At 48.8% G+C, this 21,661-nt stretch overlaps 1 protein-coding gene across 2 annotated transcripts in view; it reads left to right on the top strand.

The window, feature by feature from the left end:
- Positions 1–4,083: 4,083 nt before the first annotated feature.
- The window catches only part of LOC134936770 (WW domain-binding protein 1-like), a 115,240-nt gene continuing 97,662 nt past the window's right edge, over positions 4,084–21,661 (top strand). Inside the window, exon 1 of one of the 2 annotated variants that reach the window (XM_063932010.1) lies at positions 4,084–4,376. In XM_063932010.1, coding sequence (XP_063788080.1) covers positions 4,338–4,376 — 39 coding nt within the window. In that variant the 5' untranslated portion in view covers positions 4,084–4,337. The remainder of the gene's footprint in view (positions 4,377–21,661) is intronic. The other variant, XM_063932011.1, reaches the window with a different exon arrangement.

The following is a 21,661-nucleotide window of genomic DNA, read 5'->3' as shown; positions in this document are numbered from 1 at the left end:
GTACCAAGTGCTTCTTGGCCAATCCGGAACTACGAGTATAGTTCTTACTCCTCTCTTACTTACTATCCTCAGTACCTTGGGTATGAGAGGAAGAGGAGGGAACACATAAACCGACTGGTACACCCACGGTGTCACTAGTGCGTCCACAGCTATCGCCTGAGGGTCTCTTGACCTGGCGCAATACTAATTTAGCTTTTGTTGAGGCGGGACGCCATCATGTCCACCTGTGGTCGTTCCCAACGGTTCACAATCTGCGTGAAGACTTCTGGATAAAGTCCCCACTCTCCCGGGTGGAGGTCGTGCCTGCTGAGGAAGTCTGCTTCCTAGTTTTCCACACCCAGAATGAACACTGCTGACAGTGTTAGCACGTGATACTCCGCCCATCGGAGAATCCTTGTGGCTTCTGCCAACGCCATCCTGCTTCTTGTGCCGCCTTGTCGGTTTACATGGGCGACAGCCGTGATGTTGTCTGACTGAATCAGCACCGGCTGGTTTTGAAGCAGGGGTTCTGCTTGCCTTAGGGCATTGTAAATGGCCCTTAGGTCCAGAATATTAATGTGTAGGGAAGTCTCCTGACTCGACCATTGTCCTTGGAAGTTTCTTCCCTGAGTGACTGCTCCCCAACCTCGGAGGCTTGCATCCGTGGTCACCAGGACCCAGTCCTGAATGCCGAATCTGCGGCCCTCGAGAAGATGAGCACTCTGCAGCCACCACAGCAGAGACACCCTGGCCCTCGGGGACAGGGTGATCAGCCGATGCATCTGAAGATGCGATCCTCACTTGTCTAACAGGTCCCACTGAAAGTTCCTTGCAAGGAACCTGCCGAAGGGAATTGCTTCGAAAAAAGCTACCATCTTTTCCAGGATTCGCGTGCAATGATGCACCGACACCTGTTTTGGTTGCAGGAGGTCTCTGACCAGAGATGACAACTCCTTGGCCTTCTCCTCCGGGAGAAACACCTTCTTCTGTTCTGTGTCCAGAAACATGCCCAATATCAGCAGACGCGTCGTAGGAACCAGCTGCGACTTTGGGATATTCAGAATCCAGCCGTGCTGTTGTAGCACTTCCTGAGATAGTGCTACTCCGATCAACGACTGCTCCTTGGACCTCGCCTTTATAAGGAGATCGTCCAAGTACGGGATAATTATAACTCCCTTCTTTCGAAGGAGTATTATCATTCTGGCCATTACCTTGGAACACACCCTCGGTGCCGTGGACAGACCAAACGGCAACGTCTGGAATTGGTAATGGCAGTTCTGTACCACAACCTTGAGGTACTCCTGGTGAGGTGAGTAAATGGGGACATGTAGGTAAGCATCAATGATGTCCAGTGACACCATAATATCCCCCTCTTCCAGGCTTGCAATAACCGCCCTGAGCGATTCTATTTTGAACTTGAACTTCCTTATATAAATGTTCAAGGATTTCAAATTTAGAATGGGTCTCACCGAACCGTCTGGTTTCGGTATCACAAACATTGTGGAATAGTAACCTCGTCCCTGTTGAAGGAGAGAAACTTTGATTATCACCTGCTGGAGGTACAGCTTGTGAATTGCCGCCGGTACTACCTCCCTTTCCTTGGGAGTAGCAGGCAAGGCTGATTTGAGGTAACGGCGAGGGGGAGATGTCTCGAACTCCAGCTTGTATCCCTGATATACCTGTAGAACCCAGAGATCCACCTGTGAGCGAACCCACTGGTCGCTGAAGTTCCGGAGACGGGCCCCCACCGCACCTGGCTCCACCTGTGGAGCCCCAGCGTCATGCGGTGGACTTAGTGGAAGCAGGGGAGGATATTTGTTCCTGGGAACTGGCTGTCTGGTGCAGCTTTTCCCTCTACCCCTGCCTCTGGGCAGAAAGGACGCGCCTCTGACCCGCTTGCCTTTCTGAGGCCGAAAGGACTGTACTTGATAATACGGTGCTTTCTTAGGCTGTGAGGGGACTTGAGGTAAAAAGGTCGACTTCCCAGCTGTTGCTGTGGACACGAGGTCCGAGAGACCGTCCCCAAACAATTCCACACCCTTATAAGGCAAAACTTCCATGTGCCTTTTAGAATCAGCATCACCTGTCCACTGCCGAGTCCATAATACTCTCCTGGCAGAAATGGACATTGCATTAATTCTAGATGCCAGCCGGCAAATGTCCCTCTGTGCATCTCTCATATATAAGACTACGTCTTTAATATGCTCTATAGTTAGCAAAATAGTGTCCCTGTCAAGGGAATCAATGTTATCTGACAGGGAATCAGACCATGCTGCTGCAGCACTACACATCCATGCTGAAGCAATAGCAGGTCTCAGTATAGTACCTGAGTGTGTATACACAGACTTTAGGATAGCCTCCTGCTTTCTATCTGCAGGCTCCTTTAAGGCGGCCGTATCCTGAGACGGCAGTGCCACCTTTTTTGATAAGCGTGTGAGCGCTTTGTCCACCTTAGGGGATGTCTCCCAGCGTAACCTATCCGTTGGCGGGAAAGGGTACGCCATTAGTAACCGCTTAGAAATTACTAGTTTCTTATCTGGGGAACCCCACGCTTCTTCACACAATTCGTTTAACTCATCAGATGGGGGAAAAGTCACTGGCTGCTTTTTCTCCCCAAACATAATACCCTTTTTTGTGGTAACCGGGTTAATGTCAGAAATGTGCAACACATTTTTCATTGCCGTAATCATACATCGGATGGCCCTAGTGGATTGTATATTTGTCTCATCCTCGTCGACACTGGAGTCAGACTCCGTGTCGACATCTGTGTCAGCCATCTGAGGTAGCGGGCGTTTTTGAGCCCCTGACGGCCTCTGAGATGCCTGGGCAGGTGCGGGCTGAGATGCCGGCTGTCCCAAAGCTGCGTCATCGAACCTTTTATGTAAGGAGTTGACACTGTCGGTTAATACCTTCCACATATCCATCCACTCAGGTGTCGACCCCGCAGGGGGTGACATCACACTGATCAGCTCCTGCTCCGCCTCCACATAAGCCTCCTCATCAAACATGTCGACACAGCCGTACCGACACACCGCACACACACAGGGAATGCTCTGACTGAGGACAGGACCCCACAAAGTCCTTTGGGGAGACAGAGAGAGAGTATGCCAGCACACACCACAGCGCTATATAATCAGGGATTTACACTAACACAAAGTGATTTTTCCCTATAGCTGCTTTACATATACAGTTTTGCGCCTAAATTTAGTGCCCCCCCTCTCTTTTTTACCCTTTGAGCCTGGAAACTGCAGGGGAGAGCCTGGGGAGCTGTCTTCCAGCTGAGCTGTGAAGAGGAAATGGCGCCAGTGTGCTGAGGGAGATAGCCCCGCCCCCTTCACGGCGGACTTCTCCCGCTCTTATATTAATATTATGGCAGGGGATTTTTGCACATATATAGTTTTTCAGACTATATTATGTGCTATTTGCCAATGTAAGGTACTCTAATTGCAGCCCAGGGCGCCCCCCCAGCACCCATCAGTGACCGGAGTATGTGGTGTGCATAGGGAGCAATGGCGCACAGCTGCAGTGCTGTGCGCTACCTTAATGAAGACCGGAGTCTTCAGCCGCCGATTTTCAGGATGTTCTTCTTGCTTCTGGCTCTGCAAGGGGGACGGCGGCGCGGCTCCGGACGACCGAGGCTGGGCCTGTGTTCGATCCCTCTGGAGCTAATGGTGTCCAGTAGCCTAGAAGCCCAAGCTAGCTACAAGCAGGTAGGTTCGCTTCTCTCCCCTAAGTCCCTCGTAGCAGTGAGTCTGTTGCCAGCAGATCTCACTGAAAATAAAAAACCTAATAAATACTTTCTGTACTAGAAGCTCAGGAGAGCCCCTAGTGTGCAACCAGCTCGAGCCGGGCACAGATTCTAACTGAGGTCTGGAGGAGGGGCATAGAGGGAGGAGCCAGTGCACACCAGATAGTACCTAATCTTTCTTTTAGAGTGCCCAGTCTCCTGCGGAGCCCGTCTATTCCCCATGGTCCTTACGGAGTACCCAGCATCCACTAGGACGTCAGAGAAACATTAGTTCCAGGCAGCTCATCCAGTGACAGCATGCGCCGGTCATTGCCTCCATCACATCATCTGCAACACGCTCAGGCCGACGGGTGTGAGCTGGGCAATGCCATGTCAGAGGACTACCTTCTGTGATACACACTGCCCGGGTCTGCACAGCTGCCGGGAGTGTGACGTGCAAACTAGGTTATGCGATTTCATATACAACCCCGCTAGCGCCCTCTAGTGCTCGCTTCCTGCAGTGTTCTTCTAACGTTACACGATGTGACCAATCACCTAGCAGGAAGTTGCCGATCTGACCAATCATGAGGCGCAGTGACAAGGAACAGGAAGTGGCAGCGGCTGGGGAAAGATGAGAAGAGAGGAGCTGGCAGTGCGAGGATCAGTCTATGTATGTACCTTATATGTAGTACACATGTGCTTATGTATGTACCTTATATGTAGTACATATGTGCTTATGTATGTACCTTATATGTAGTACATATGTGCTTTTGTATGTATCCAACACATGTACATATAATCTATGTATCCTCATTGAACCAACTGCCACTTCTTCCTCATGGCTAACTGCCAGCCAGGTGCCCCCAGCAGGGTCGGCATGATGGAGAAAGGGGATTTGCCTTGCAGGGACAGGGGAGCTGCTGCTTATATGCCGCAGAAAAGTCATTTGGTTGTCTGACAGAAAGTGTATAAATGCCTATTCTGCAATGTTGTATTTTGCCTCCCAAGTTTTTCTGGAAATGTGATGTGTATGACTTGATGGTGAGAGTCAAGTTACATATTGGCAATTGGTTTGGTGGAAGTAAGTCATATGCCTTTCATGACTGGTGTTAGATACTGATGTCAATTAAGTGGTGTAAATTACAATCCGATTTGTCCCGACAAGATGCTCATTGGCTGGAACAGATACATCGGACATGTGGCACAGTTATGGTGAACCTGGCCCCCCAAAAATAGCCTATTCATCATAGTTAATGAAAGCATGGTCACAATGTGCAAAGCGAGTGGTCTTCCACAACACCGTGTGTTTAAAGGTATATTTTGTGAACCCGGTGACATACTCTTGGCAGAAGTACCTGGCACTGTATCTAAACACTAGTGTTATACAGCAAATTCTCGCTGGAGAATATAACCTACGCCCTGATTCCTGTCGCATCTACAAAACACATGCATTGCACTACATAGTCTCTCAGCACCTGAAAGTGAGTACAATTTCAATGGCGATGAAACTGGTGATCATATACATAATATTGAAACAATGGGCCTGATTTATAGGTGGACGCAGTACTGATGTTGGCGCAGTTCAGCGATTATTTGCTGCACAGCACACACGTGAAAAGTCTAGGAAACCTGCATGCATGAGCTCAGGTGTGTAATGGCTTATGTATATGCGTACTATATCGCTATTACTTGAGTCCTCTTTTCAGGGTGGAGACTGGAACGTGATCTCAATGCTTCACAAAAAGAGGCGAAGTCATGGGAGTGTTATGGGTGTGTGTGTCATGTGTGCCAGACCGGCTGCTCGGAAAGTCGATGTTATGAGCGATGGTGGAGTAATCGAATCCCCCAGTGCACTTGAACATTGCTCACATATGCAGTGGAGGTGTTGCAGGGCTTGTGAAGTCCATCGTACAGTAGCGCACAAAGGGAATGCTCAGGCTTGCCTATTTCTCTGACGTCCTAGTGGATGCTGGGACTCCGTCAGGACCATGGGGAATAGCGGCTCCGCAGGAGACAGGGCACAAAATTTAAAAGTTTGACCACTAGGTGGTGTGTACTGGCTCCTCCCCCTATGACCCCCCTCCAAGCCTCAGTTAGGTTTTTGTGCCCGTCCGAGCAGGGTGCAATCTAGGTGGCTCTCCTAAAGAGCTGCTTAGAAAAAGTTTGTTAGGTTTTTTATTTTCAGTGAGTCCTGCTGGCAACAGGCTCACTGCAACGAGGGACTTAGGGGAGAAGAAGTGAACTCACCTGCGTGCAGGATGGATTTGCTTCTTAGGCTACTGGACACTAGCTCCAGAGGGACGATCACAGGTACAGCCTGGATGGGTCACCGGAGCTGCGCCGCCGACCCCCTTGCAGATGCCGAATAGAGAAGAGGTCCAGAAACCGGCGGCAGAAGACGTCTCAGTCTTCATGAGGTAGCGCACAGCACTGCAGCTGTGCGCCATTGCTCTCCGCACACTTCACACCAGCGGTCACTGAGGGTGCAGGGCGCTGGGGGGGGCGCCCTGGGCAGCAATGTAATATACCTATTCTGGCTAAAATATATCACATATAGCCCCTGGGGCTATATGGATGTATTTAACCCCTGCCAGGTTCCAAAAAAACCGGGAGAAGAAGCCCGCCGAAAAGGGGGCGGGGCCTATTCTCCTCAGCACACAGCGCCATTTTCCTGCCCAGCTGCGCTGCGAGGAAGGCTCCCAGGACTCTCCCCTGCACTGCACTACAGAAACAGGGTAAAAACAGAGAGGGGGGGCACTTATTGGCGATATTTATAATATTGAGCTGCTATAAAGGGAACACACTTATTAAGGTTGTCCCTATATATATTTATAGCGCTTGGGTGTGTGCTGGCAAACTCTCCCTCTGTCTCCCCAAAGGGCTAGTGGGGTCCTGTCTTCTATCAGAGCATTCCCTGTGTGTCTGCTGTGTGTCGGTACGTGTGTGTCGACATGTATGAGGACGATGTTGGCGTGGAGGCGGAGCAATTGCCTGTAATGGTGATGTCACCCCCTAGGGAGTCGACACCAGAATGGATGGCTTTGTTTATGGAATTACGGGATAGTGTCAGCACGCTACAAAAGTCGGTTGACGACATGAGACAGCCGGCAAACCAGTTAGTACCTGTCCAGGCGTCTCAGACACCGTCAGGGGCTGTAAAACGCCCTTTACCTCAGTCGGTCGACACAGACCCAGACACTGACACTGAATCCAGTGTCGACGGTGAAGAAACAAACGTATTTTCCAGTAGGGCCACACGTTATATGATCACGGCAATGAAGGAGGCTTTGCATATCTCTGATACTGCAAGTACCACAAAAAGGGGTATTATGTGGGGTGTGAAAAAACTACCGATAGTTTTTCCTGAATCAGAGGAACTGAATGAAGTGTGTGATGAAGCGTGGGTTACCCCAGATAGAAAACTGCTAATTTCAAAGAAGTTATTGGCATTATACCCTTTCCCGCCAGAGGTTAGGGCGCGCTGGGAAACACCTCCTAGGGTGGATAAGGCGCTCACACGCTTATCAAAGCAAGTGGCGTTACCGTCTCCTGATACGGCCGCCCTCAAGGATCCAGCTGATAGGAGGCTGGAGAATACATTAAAAAGTATATACACACATACGGGTGTTATACTGAGACCAGCAATCGCCTCAGCCTGGATGTGCAGTGCTGGCGTGGCTTGGTCGGAGTCACTGTCTGAAAATATTGATACCCTGGATAGGGACAGTATTTTACTGACTATAGAGGGAGGAATTATTTGGGGTCGGTCTATCGGATCTGGTGGCCACGGCAACGGCCGGAAAATCCACCTTTTTACCCCAGGTCACCTCCCAGCAGAAAAAGCCGCAGGCTTTTCAGCCGCAGTCCTTTCGTTCCTATAAGAACAAACGTGCAAAAGGACATTCATATTTGCCCCGAGGCAAAGGAAAGGGTAAGAGACTGCAACAAGCAGCTCCTTCCCAAGAGCAGAAGCCCTCCCCGGCTTCTACAAAGGCGTCAGCATGACGCTGGGACTTTACAAGCAGACTCAGGGGCGGTGGGGGGTCGCCTCAAACATTTCAGCGCACAGTGGGCTCACTCGCAGGTGGACCCCTGGATCCTGCAGGTAGTATCTCAGGGTTACAGGTTGGAATTCGAGAAGTCCCCTCCTCGCCGTTTCCTAAAGTCTGCTTTGCCAACGTCTCCCTCCGACAGGGCGACGGTATTGGAGGCCATTCACAAGCTGTATTCTCAGCAGGTGATAGTCAAGGTACCCCTCCTACAACAGGGACAGGGGTATTACTCCACGCTATTTGTGGTACCGAAGCCGGACGGCTCGGTAAGACCGATTCTAAATCTAAAATCTCTGAACCTGTACATACAAAAATTCAAGTTCAAGATGGAGTCACTCAGAGCAGTGATAGCGAATCTGGAAGAAGGGGATTTTATGGTGTCCTTGGACATCAAGGATGCTTACCTTCATGTTCCAATTTGTCCTTCACACCAAGGGTACCTCAGGTTCGTGGTCCAAAACTGTCATTATCAGTTTCAGACGCTGCCGTTTGGATTGTCCACGGCACCCCGGGTCTTTACCAAGGTAATGGCCGAAATGATGATCCTTCTTCGAAGAGAAGGCGTCTTAATTATCCCTTACTTGGACGATCTCCTGATAAGGGCAAGATCCAGAGAACAGCTGGAGGTCGGAGTAGCACTAACCCAAGTAGTGCTCCAACAACACGGGTGGATTCTGAATTTTCCAAAATCCCAACTGATCCCGACGACACGTCTGTTGTTCCTAGGGATGATTCTGGACACTGTTCAGAAAAAGGTATTTCTTCCAGAGGAGAAAGCCAGGGAGTTATCCGATCTAGTCAGGAACCTCCTAAAACCAGGAAAAGTATCTGTGCATCAATGCACAAGAGTCCTGGGAAAAATGGTAGCTTCTTACGAAGCGATTCCATTCGGCAGATTCCATGCACGAACTTTTCAGTGGGATCTGTTGGACAAATGGTCCGGATCGCATCTGCAGATGCATCAGCGGATAAAATTGTCCACAAGGACAAGAGTGTCTCTGCTATGGTGGTTGCAGAGTGCTCATCTGTTAGAGGGCCGCAGATTCGGCATACAGAACTGGGTCCTAGTGACCACGGATGCCAGCCTGAGAGGCTGGGGAGCGGTCACACAGGGAAGAAACTTCCAGGGCGTGTGGTCAAGCCTGGAGACGTCTCTTCACATAAATATACTGGAGCTAAGAGCAATCTACAATGCTCTAAGCCTGGCAAAACCTCTGCTTCAGGGTCAGCCGGTGTTGATTCAGTCGGACAACATCACGGCAGTCGCCCACGTAAACAGACAGGGCGGCACAAGAAGCAGGAGGGCAATGGCAGAAGCTGCAAGGATTCTCCGCTGGGCAGAAAATCATGTGTTAGCACTGTCAGCTGTGTTCATCCCGGGAGTGGACAACTGGGAAGCAGACTTCCTCAGCAGACACGATCTGCACCCGGGAGAGTGGGGACTTCATCCAGAAGTCTTCCACATGATTGTGGTCCATTGGGAAAGACCAATGGTGGACATGATGGCGTCCCGCCTCAACAAAAAACTGGACAGGTATTGCGCCAGGTCAAGAGACCCTCAGGCAATAGCTGTAGACGCTCTGGTAACACCATGGGTGTACCAGTCAGTGTATGTGTTTTCTCCTCTGCCTCTCATACCAAAAGTACTGAGAATTATACGGCAAAGGGGAGTAAGAACGATACTCGTGGCTCCGGATTGGCCAAGAAGAACTTGGTACCCGGAACTTCAGGAGATGCTCACGGAAGATCCGTGGCCTCTACCTCTAAGACGGGACCTGCTTCAGCAGGGACCGTGTCTATTCCAAGACTTACCGCGGCTGCGTTTGACGGCATGGCGGTTGAACGCCGAATCCTAAGGGAAAAAGGCTTTCCGGAAGAGGTCATCCCTACCCTGGTAAAAGCCAGGAAGGAGGTGACTGCACAACATTATCACCGCATTTGGAGAAAATATGTTGCGTGGTGTGAGGCCAGGAAGGCCCCGACGGAGGAATTTCAACTGGGTCGATTCCTACATTTCCTGCAAACAGGATTGTCTATGGGCCTCAAATTAGGGTCCATTAAGGTTCAAATTTCGGCCCTGTCGATTTTCTTCCAGAAAGAATTGGCTTCAGTTCCTGAAGTCCAGACTTTTGTAAAAGGAGTACTACATATACAGCCCCCGGTTGTGCCCCCAGTGGCACCGTGGGATCTTAATGTAGTTTTGGATTTTCTCAAATCCCATTGGTTTGAGCCACTCAAATCGGTGGATTTGAAATATCTTACATGGAAAGTAACCATGCTACTGGCCCTGGCTTCAGCCAGGAGAGTGTCAGAATTGGCGGCTTTATCGTATAAAAGCCCATATCTGATTTTCCATTCGGACAGGGCAGAACTGCGGACGCGTCCTCACTTTCTGCCTAAGGTGGTTTCAGCGTTTCACCTGAACCAGCCTATTGTGGTGCCTGCGGCTACTAGCGATTGGGAGGATTCCAAGTTGCTGGACGTTGTCAGAGCATTGAAAATATATATTTCAAGGACGGCTGGAGTCAGAAAATCTGACTCGCTGTTTATACTGTATGCACCCAACAAGCTGGGTGCTCCTGCTTCTAAGCAGACGATTGCTCGTTGGATTTGTAGCACAATTCAACTTGCACATTCTGTGGCAGGCCTGCCACAGCCTAAATCTGTCAAGGCCCATTCCACAAGGAAGGTGGGCTCATCTTGGGCGGCTGCCCGAGGGGTCTCGGCATTACAACTCTGCCGAGCAGCTACGTGGTCAGGGGAGAACACGTTTGTAAAATTCTACAAATTTGATACCCTGGCTAAGGAGGACCTGGAGTTCTCTCATTCGGTGCTGCAGAGTCATCCGCACTCTCCCGCCCGTTTGGGAGCTTTGGTATAATCCCCATGGTCCTGACGGAGTCCCAGCATCCACTAGGACGTCAGAGAAAATAAGATTTTACTTACCGATAAATCTATTTCTCGTAGTCCGTAGTGGATGCTGGGCGCCCATCCCAAGTGCGGATTGTCTGCAATACTTGTACATAGTTATTGTTACAAAAAAATCGGGTTGTTATTGTTGTGAGCCGTCTGTTCAGAGGCTCCTACGTTTGTCATACTGTTACCTGGGTTCAGATCACAAGTTGTACGGTGTGATTGGTGTGGCTGGTATGAGTCTTACTCGGGATTCAAAATCCTTCCTTATTGTGTACGCTCGTCCGGGCACAGTATCCTAACTGAGGCTTGGAGGAGGGTCATAGGGGGAGGAGCCAGTACACACCACCTAGTGGTCAAACTTTTAAATTTTGTGCCCTGTCTCCTGCGGAGCCGCTATTCCCCATGGTCCTGACGGAGTCCCAGCATCCACTACGGACTACGAGAAATAGATTTATCGGTAAGTAAAATCTTATTTTTTGCATTATCATCTCTGAATAAGGACCAATGTGCCGTTCTGTACTAAAACTTATTGTGGAACGGCAGAACACCACCTGAAGCTTATATGCGCAAGACAATGAGTGACTAGATCTGTGTGGAGATATTCTATCTACAATACTTCACTTCTGGGAGCCAGAAAGTCAGTTTTAATGCAAAGTCAGCTGAGCCATAACTTAGGCGCGGGGAAGCAGAGAACGCTGGCATTTGGCAGGTAGTCTCTTTATACGTGAACACCTAGGCCCATGATTATTTGTGTACACTATATAGGGGTATATTCAATTGAAGTTGAAAGCTGCCGTCTGTCAAAAAGGTGGAATCGTGATTCGACCTATTCAATATAACCCCAAATTTTTCGACAAGCCGATGAATTCAACTTGTCGAAAACCGATCCACGTGCTTGTGTCGGTTTTGGCCCCCTTTTCGACCATCACAGTTCGACTTTAAAAAAGTCAAGTGAGATAGGGAGAGCAGCGCCGGGGACGGGGTGAGCAACGCTGGAGGATGTCACATCCGCCGCTAACAGCAGCGTCCACCCGGCTCCAGCAAGCGAGACTTCGCTTTCTGGAGCCGGGTGGACGCTGCCGTGAGAGAGGGGGAAACGGGGAGTGACGGCTGACGGAGCGGCGGCTGTGACAGAGGGGACGGGGAGCACCGGCTTTGAGAGAGGAGGGACTGGGGGGAGGGGGTAGAGCCGTGGGCAGACGGGGGAGAGTAGCGCTACAGCGCTGCTCTCCCCCGTCTGCCCGTGGCTCTCCCCCGTCTCCCCTCCGCATCTCAATTCGACTTTTTGAAAAGTCGAATTGAGATGTCCGTTGAATAGCCCAGGTTGGATCTATTCCGACAAATGAATGTTGGAATGGATCCGACTTCAGTTGAATGTACCCCATAGACTCGTGCTTATGTATGTACGCTATGTAGATGTGTGTTTATATATATGTCTCATTACAACATTATAATATTTGTGTGTACATTGTATAGATGAAATGTTTATCTGACTCTGTGGCTTTGTTTACAATATAGACATGGTTTATATCTGTATATAGTCTTCTATATCTCATCTGTGTGCAGTTGGGTTGCATCTGTATATGTGTGTGGACATATGTATATTCATGTAACTTCTATATCTTCCTCCATCATCCTGCATCCCATCCTCTTAGCTTGAAGTATGGATAGCACAAATACTACATTACATTAGGGCTATTACATCCCTCCTCAGCTCCATGACACTTGGCCCCATTTCTCGTGGTGTCCATTATCTGTGAAACCTACAGTATGAGATGGCTTTTGGTAATTATATAGGCTATGATTTATGTTTTTAAAACGTTTCCCCTCTTTATAGAAGGGAGCAAAACCGTATGCAGCATGAACGGTGTAATGGTTAGCATTACTGCCTCACAGCACTGAGGTCATGGGTTTGATTCCCAACATGGCTGTGTGGAGTTTGTATAGTCTCCCCATACTTGCGTGGGTTTTCTCTGGGTACTTCGGTTTCCTCCCACAGTCCAAAAATATAGGTTAATTGGCTCCTGACAAAATTAACCCTAGCGTGTATATGTGTGTACATGTGGTAGGGAATATAGATTGTAAGCTTCACTGGGGCAGGGACTGATGTGAATGGACAAATATTCTCTGTAAAGTGCTGTGTGCGCTATATAAATAACTGGTAATAAATATATATAAGTATTGCCCATCCTCATGATATACTGTATTATGGTGCCTGCTGTACTCAAAATATTCAATAACTGTCATTATGGCTGAGTAGTGCATGATTTCAGGGTCTCAGATGTACAATCCAGTTGTTGGTTTATTCCCTCTGATCTCTAAAACAGAAGTTCCCAAGCACGGTCCTTAAGGCACACTAACAGTCCAGGTTTTAAGGAAAACCATAGTTCAGCACAAGTACCTCAGTTATTTTGATTTAACAATATCTGCTCAAGCATGGATATCACTAAAACCTGGACTGTTAGTGTGTGCCTTGAGGACCGTAGGTTGGGAAACAATGATCTAAAACCTCTGTTACGATGTCCCATGCTGATGTATAGTTGCATTATACACATATCTAGCCTAGCTACAATCTGAATAGTGTGTAATGTGACATACATGGAAGGCCAATTTCTCAGATATCTATTTTTCTTGAAAACCTCAGGTGTATGGTTTCTGTAACCAGGCCAGGCAAGATCAGTGTCTGCAGCAGGGACAGCTGACACATAGCACCAATACTCCTCACTTACTAAACACCTTATAGTCATATAATCCACAAGTCATATGGTAAGATTCAGCCCTCTGGCTGTTAATGCGCCCTACACACTGGGCGATAAAACTGAAAGATATGGATGATCTCGTTCATTAATGAACGAGATACCGTTCATATCTTTCAGTGTGGAGGCAGCACGATGTGCGGCCCCGCGCTCGTTCATCGTTGCTGCCCCGTCGCTTGTGCATGCAGGCCAATATGGACGATCTCGTCCATATTTGCCTGCACTGCTATGGTGCCGGGTGACAGGCGGGCGTTAAGAAACTTCACTCCCCCCGCCGCCGGGTCGGCTGTATCCGCCGTTGGGCAGCTTTGCAGCGGATCGTAAGTGTGTAGGGTCCTTAAGGATGATGCCCACTCACACTGCAGTTAAGAGGTTGCAAAAAAAACCACCTATCCTTGCCCATGGTTGTGCGTACTTGTATTCCTGAAACCCCTCTATGCCAGTAAATGCGGTGTGCTTCTTACCAGGAGGGAATTAAAGTTAAAATGCCAGCTGTCAGGATCCAGGTGTTCAGGATACCGACGCCAGAATCCCGATAACCGACATAATACCGGTGCATGGAATCCCAACACCTGCCTTCCCACTTGGTTAGTGGGTTCACACCACCAACCGAGTGGGAATAGAATCTGTGGCGAGCCCAAGGCGTGCTGGGATTCCGGCAGACGGGATGTTGCTGCTGCTGTGCGGACAGCCGACATCCCGTCTGCTGGTATTTCATACCAGATCCGTCAGGAGGCCGGCAGCTAACCAGAAAGGTCTGAAAATCCTTTTTTTTTTCTTTTCTTAACTCTCAACTAGTTTTAACAAATATATGAGAAATGTGAAAACTTCCCTCTGTTGAGCCCCCTGGAAACTTATTATCCCCTTATGTGTTGTGGTAGTTGTGTTAATGATATGCATCCGCCACAATATATTTCTTTTTAGGGTTTTTTTCCCCCCCGTGTCTCTGCAATCTTTACACTAATCCTCTCATATTTACAGTAAAGATAAGTCCTGCATAAGGGTGTAGCAATGTAAGGGTGCCAGGAGCACAGATATGTAACTGATACAAAAGGGCCAAAATAGGATTCCCGCAGTAGAAATCATTGGTAGCAAATAGGTAAAAGACATAGGAGTAAATTTACTAAGGTGGGAGGTTTTTTTTAGAACTGGTGATGTTGCTATGGGCAACATCACCAGTTCTAAAAAAAACTCCCACCTTATAGGCCGTACACACTGGGCGATATAACTGAACGATATGAACGCATGTAGGCACCAACGATGAACGATGCGCGGCCCTGCTCTTGTTCATCGTTGGTTGGTGTCCCGTCGCTTATGCATGCAGGCCAATATGAACAATCTCGTCCATATTGGCATGCTCTGCTATGGAGCCGGGGGTCGGGGGGGGAGTGAAGAAACTAAACTCCCCTCGCCACTCCCCCCACCGCCGTATCCGCCGTCAGGCAGCTCAGCGGCGGGTCTGGTAATGTGTAGGGCCCATTAGTAAATTTAGCCCATAGACTTATGGTCCATACACACGGAGCGATATAGCTGAGAGATTTTGACTATATAGTCAAAATCGCTCAGGAAGTTAGTGCATATCGCTCTGTGTGTCCCCGCCAGGGCGCTATCACTACTAAAAATAGACTGTGCAGGCAAGTCAATTTTGGCTAGGTCGTCGGAAAAGAAAAAACATCCCCTTGCTTAAATGAGTTAGCCAAAATCGCTGGTAAAGTTAGTCAAAATCCCCTACTGCCAGTTCAAGGGAAAACACTCAGCCAAAATCTCTCATCTTTCCGTGTGTATGCACCTTTAATTAGCAATCTCTGCCCTGCTGAGGGGAATAACAGTAGCGTGTCTCTTGCACAGTGACTCATCAGGGAGGGAGCTAATCCTAATTATATCTACTTGAATGCCTATTTATAATCCTCTTTTTTTCTTTTTTTTTATTATACGTTCTATACTTATGTTTGAAAAAAACTAGACGCTAGGGGTGGGATTCAATTATTTTATGAGGTGTGCTAAATAATGGGTGCCTGACGGAGCAATTCAGTTGTTCCAGGTGCTCATTAATTATTGCACTTGCCACGCCCTAATAAGGCGAGTAAACCCATCTAAAGCCCTGGTTAGGGCATCCAAACCACGGAGTTATCACACTTTCTCTAACGTCCTAGTGGATGCTGGGGACTCCGTCAGGACCATGGGGAATAGCGGGCTCCGCAGGAGACAGGGCACATCTAAAAAGCTTTTTAGGTCACATGGTGTGTACTGGCTCCTCCCCCTATGACCCTCCTCCAAGCCTCAGTTAGGTTTTCGTGCCCGTCCGAGAAGGGTGCAAACTGGATGGCTCTCTTAAGGAGCTGTTTAGTAAAGTTTTTTTTTAGGTTTCTAATCAGTGATTCCTGCTGGCGACAGGATCACTGCAACGAGGGACTTAGGGGAGAGACTTGCAACTCACCTGCGTGCAGGAGGATTGAAGTTTTAGGCTACTGGACACTGAGCTCCAGAGGGAGTCGGAACACAGGTCAGCCTGGGGTTCGTCCCGGAGCCGCGCCGCCGATCCCCCTTACAGACGCTGAAGAAAGACGGCGGAACGGAGGTCCGGAAACAGGCGGCAGAAGACTTCACAGTCTTCAGAGAGGTAGCGCACAGCACTGCAGCTGTGCGCCATTGTTGCTACACGGCTCACTGACACGGTCACGGAGGGTGCAGGGCGCTGCTGGGGGCGCCCTGGGCAGCAATATAAATACCTATTTGGCAAATAAATACATCACATATAGCCATTAAGGCTATATGTATGTATTTAACCCAGGCCAGTTTTCCTAATAACCGGGAGAAAAGCCCGCCGTGAAAGGGGCGGAGCTTATTCTCCTCAGCACTCAGCGCCATTTTCCTGACCAGCTCCGCTGGTGAGGAAGGCTCCCACTCTCCCCTGCACTACAGAAACAGGGTTAAAGAGAAGGGGGGCATAAATTGGCGATATAATTATATATTAAGAGCCCATATATAGAAGCAACACCTTCTAGGGTTGTTATATACATTATGGCGCTTTTGGTGTGTGCTGGCAAACTCTCCCTCTGTCTCCCCAAAGGGCTAGTGGGTCCTGTCCTCTATCAGAGCATTCCCTGTATGTGTGTGCTGTAGGTCGGTACGTGTGTGTCGACATGTATGAGGAAAATGTTGGTGAGGAGACGGAGAAAATTGCCTGTAATAGTGATGTCACTCTCTAGGGAGTCGACACCAGAATGGATGGCTTACTTATGGAATTACGTGATAATGTCAACACGCTGCAAGCCGGTTGACGACATGAGACAGCCGGCGGACAAATTAGTATCGGTCCAGGCGTCTCAGACACCGTCAGGGGCTTGTAAAAACGCCCAATTACCTCAGTCGGTCGACAGACACTGACACGGACACTGACCCCAGTGTCGACGGTGAAGAAACAAACGTATTTTTCCTTTAGGGCCACAAGTTACATGTTAAGGGCAATGAAGGAGGTGTTACGTATTTCTGATACCACAAGTACCACAAATAAGGGTATTTTGTAGGGTGGGAATAAACTACTTGTAGTTTTGCCTGAATCAGATAAATTAAATGAAGTGTGTGATGATACGTGGGGTTCCTCCGACAGAAAGTTATGGGCGGTATACCCTTTTTCCCGCCAGTAGTAAGGGCGAGTTGGAAAACACACCTTAGGGTGGACAAGGCGCTCACACGCTTATAAAAAACATGGCGTTACCGTTTCCAGATACGGCCGCCCTCAAGGAGCCAGCTGATAGGAAGCTGGAAAATATAATAACAGTATATACACACATACTGGTGTTATACTACGACCAGCAATCGCCTCAGCCTGGATGTGCAGCGCTGAGGGGGCTTGGTCGGATTTCCTGACTGAAAATTTTGATACCCTTGACAGGGACAGGATTTTATTGTCTATAGAGCATTTTAAGGATGCATTTCTATATATGTGTGATGCGCAGAGGCATATTTGCATTCTGGCATCAAGAGTAAATGTGATGTACATATCTGCCAGACGAAGACACGACAGTGGTCAGGTGAGGCAGATTCCAGACGGCATATGGAAGTATTGCCGTATAAAGGGGCGGTCCATTGGACCTGGTGGCCATGGCAACAGCTGAAAAATCCACCTTTTGTTACCCCGAGTCACATATTGGCAGAAAAGGACACAGTCTTTTCAGTCTCAGTCCTTTCGTCCCCATACGGGCAGGCGGGCGAAGGCCAGTCATATCTGCCCAGGGGGAGAGGAAAGGGAAGAAGACTGCAGCAAGCAGCTCATTCCCAGGAACAGAAGCTCCTCACGGCTTCTGCCAAGTCCGCAGCATAACGCTGGGGCCGTACAAGCGGACTCAGGTGCGGTAGGGGGTCATCTCAAGAGTTTCAGCAACACTCGCAAGGGAACTCCGGGATCCTACATGTAATATCCCAGGTGTACATTGGAAATTCGAGACGTCTCCCCCTCACACAATTCACAGGCTGTATTCCCAGCAGGTGATAATCAAAGTACCCTTCTTACAACAAGGAAGGGGGTAGTATTCCACACTATATTGTGGTACTGAAGCCAACCGGCTCGGTGAGATCTGAAATATTTGAACACTTACATACAAGCGTTCAAATCAAGATGGAGTCACTCGGAGCAGTGATAGCGAACCAGGAAGAAGGGGACGATATGATGTCACTGGATATCAGGGACGTTTACCTACAGGTCCAAATTTGCCCTTCTCACCAAGGGTACTTCAGGTTCCTGGTACAGAACTGTCACTATCAGTTCAGACGCTGCCGTTTGGATTGTCCACGGCGCCCCGGGTCTTTACCAAGGTAATGGCCGGAATGATGATTTTTCTTAAAAGAAACATGGACGCTTTCCTGATAAGGGCAAGGTCCAGAGAACAGTTGGAGGTCGGAGTAGCACTATCTTAAGTAGTTCTACGACAGCACGAGTGGATTCTAAATATTCCAAAATCGCAGCTTTTTCCGACGACACGTCTACTGTTCCTAGGGAAGATTCTGGACACAGTCCAGAAAAACGTGTTTCTCCCAGTGGAGAAAACCAGGGAGTTATCCGAGCTAATCGGGATCCTCCTAAAACCAGGAAAAGTGTCAGTGCATCATTGCACAAGAGTCCTGGTAAAAATGGTGGCTTATTACGAAGCAATTCCATTCGGCAGATTTCCCGCAAGAACTCTTCAGTGGGATCTGCTGGACAAATGGTCCGGATCGCATCCTCAGATGCATCAGCGGATAACCCTATATCCAAGGAAAAGGGTGTCTCTCCTGTGGTGATTACAGAGTGCTCATCTTCTAGAGGGCCGCAGATTCGGCATTCAGGATTGGATGCCGGTGACCACGGAGGCCAGCCTGAGAGGCTGGGGAACAGTCACACAGGGAAAAAATTTCCAGGGAAGTGTGATTAAGTCTGGAGAATTCTCTCCGCATAAATAAGCTTAGAGCAAATTTATAATGCTCTAAACTTAGCTAGACCTCTGCTTCAAGGTCAGCCGGTATTGATCCAGTGGGATAACATCACGGCAGTCGCCCACGTAAACAGAAGGGCGGCACAAGAAGCAGGAGGGCAGTGAAAACTGCAAGGATTTTTCGCTAGGCGGAAAATCATGTGATAGCACTGTCAGCAGTGTTCTTTCCGGGAGTGGACGACTGGGAAGCAGACTTCCTCAGCAGGCATGACCTCCACCCGGGAGAGTGGAAACTTCATAGGGAAGTTTTTCAACATGATTGTGGACCGTTGGCAAAGACCAAAGGTGGACATGATGGCGTCCCGCCCGAACAAAAAACGGGACAGGTATTCCGCCAGGTCATGAGACCTTCAGGCGATAGCTGTGGATGTTCTGGTAACACCGTGGGTGTACCAGTCTGTGTATGTGTTCCCTCCTCTGTTTCTCATAACCAGGGTATTGAGAATTATAAGACATAGAGGAGTATGAACTATACTAGTGGCTCCGGATTGGCCAAGAGGGACTTGGTACCCGGAACTTCAAGAAATGCTCACAGACGACTAAGGGCCTGGGGAGCTAAGAAGGGACTTGATTCAGCAAGTACCATGTCTATTCCAAGACTTACCGCGGCTGCGTTTGACGGCATGGCGGTTGAATGCCGGATCCTGAGGGGAAAAGGCATTCCATAAGAGGTCATACCTACCCTGGTCAAAGCCAGGAAGGAGGTGACCGCACAACGTCATCACCACATGTGGTGAAAATATGTTGCGTGGGTGAGGCCAGGAAGGCTCCACGACGGAAATTCAACTAGGTCGATTTCTACACTTCCTGAAAACAGGAGTGTTTTGGACCTCAAATTGGGGTTCATTAACATTTAAATTTCGGCCCTGTAGATTTTCTTCCAGAAAGAATTGACTTCAGTTCCTGAAGTCCAGATTGTAAAGGATGTATTGCATATACAGCTTTTTTGTGCCCCTAGGGGCACCGTGAGATCTCAACATAGTGTTGGGATTTCTTAAAATCATATTGGTTTGAACCGCTCAAATCTGTGGATTTGAAATATCTCACATGGAAAGTGACCATGCTGTTGACAAATATCTCACATGGGAAGTGACCATGTTGTTAGCCCTGGCCTCGGCCAGGCGATTGTCAGAATGGGCGGCTTTGTCTTACAAAAGCCCATATTAAAATTTTCCATTTGAACAGGACAGAACTGGGACTCGTCTCCAGTTTCTTCATAAAGGGGTGTCAGCGTTTTCACCTGAAACAACCTCTTGTGGTGCCTGCGGCTACTAGGGACTTGGAGGACTCCAAGTTACTAGACGTGGTCAGGGCCCTAAAAATATATATATATATATATATATATATATATATATATATATATATATATATATATATATATATATATATATATATATATATATATATATATATATATATATATATATAGTTAGGACGGCTGGAGTCAGAAAGTCTGACTTGCTGTTTATACTGTATACACCCAACAAGCTGGGTGCTCATGCTTCTAAGCAGTCTATTGCACGCTGGATTTGTAGTACAATGCAGCTTGCACATTCTGTGGCAGGCCTGCCACAGACGAAATATGTAGATGCCCATTCCACAAGGAAGGTGGGCTCATCCTGGGCGGCTGCCCGAGGAGTCTCGGCATTACAACTTTGCCGAGCAGCTACGTGGTCAGGGGAGAACACGTTTGTAAAATTTTACAAATTTTGATACTCTGGCTAAGGAGGACCTGGAGTTCTCTCATTCGGTGCTGCAGAGTCATCCGCACTCTCCCGCCCGTTTGGGAGCTTTGGTATAATCCCCATGGTCCTGACGGAGTCCCCAGCATCCACTAGGACGTTAGAGAAAATAAGAATTTACTTACCGATAATTCTATTTCTCGTAGTCCGTAGTGGATGCTGGGCGCCCATCCCAAGTGCGGATTGTCTGCAATGCTTGTACATAGTTATTGTTACAAAAAATCGGGTTATTACTATTGTTGTGAGCCATCTTTTCGGAGGCTACTTCGTTTTGTTATCATACTGTTAACTGGGTTCAGATCACAAGTTGTACGGTGTGATTGGTGTGGCTGGTATGAGTCTTACCCGGGATTCAAGATCCTTCCTTATTGTGTACGCTCGTCCGGGCACAGTACCTAACTGAGGCTTGGAGGAGGGTCATAGGGGGAGGAGCCAGTACACACCATGTGACCTAAAAAGCTTTTTAGATGTGCCCTGTCTCCTGCGGAGCCCGCTATTCCCCATGGTCCTGACGGAGTCCCCAGCATCCACTACGGACTACGAGAAATAGAATTATCGGTAAGTAAATTCTTATTTTTCTGTTCGCCACCTCAGGAGGCTGCAAGCAGAAATGTGTACTTCTGTGGCTAGCACCACCAAACAGAGCAACAAATTAATTGCTCCGTACAGGTAGGGAGGCCAATCCCGGGCCATTTTTTCAATCCCGGGTATCTGGATTGAAAAATGGTCAATCCCGGGATACCCGGGATTGGCTTTCAACTGTTTCCGGCCATCCCCCACGTCCCTCCCCACCTGCCCTGCAGACATTAAAAAAAGTACAAACCTGCACAGCTGGGTATCTGGGTAGGAGGAGGCGGCGGGGTAGTGCAGGGGAGCCGGTGGTTGAGTGCAGGGAAGCTGGGAGGAGGCGGCGGGTAAGTGTGGGGGAGGCCGGAGGAGGCAGCGGGTGAATACCGCCGTACCTCCTGCTCTGCGGCTGCTGACAGCGCAGCGTGACCTCACAGGCCCAGGTCACGCT

Source organism: Pseudophryne corroboree, chromosome 6 (genome assembly GCF_028390025.1).
Source record: "Pseudophryne corroboree isolate aPseCor3 chromosome 6, aPseCor3.hap2, whole genome shotgun sequence".
Lineage (NCBI taxonomy): Eukaryota > Metazoa > Chordata > Amphibia > Anura > Myobatrachidae > Pseudophryne > Pseudophryne corroboree.
The sequence above is the reverse complement of the archived record's forward strand: the minus strand, read 5'-3'. Positions and strand labels throughout refer to the sequence as shown.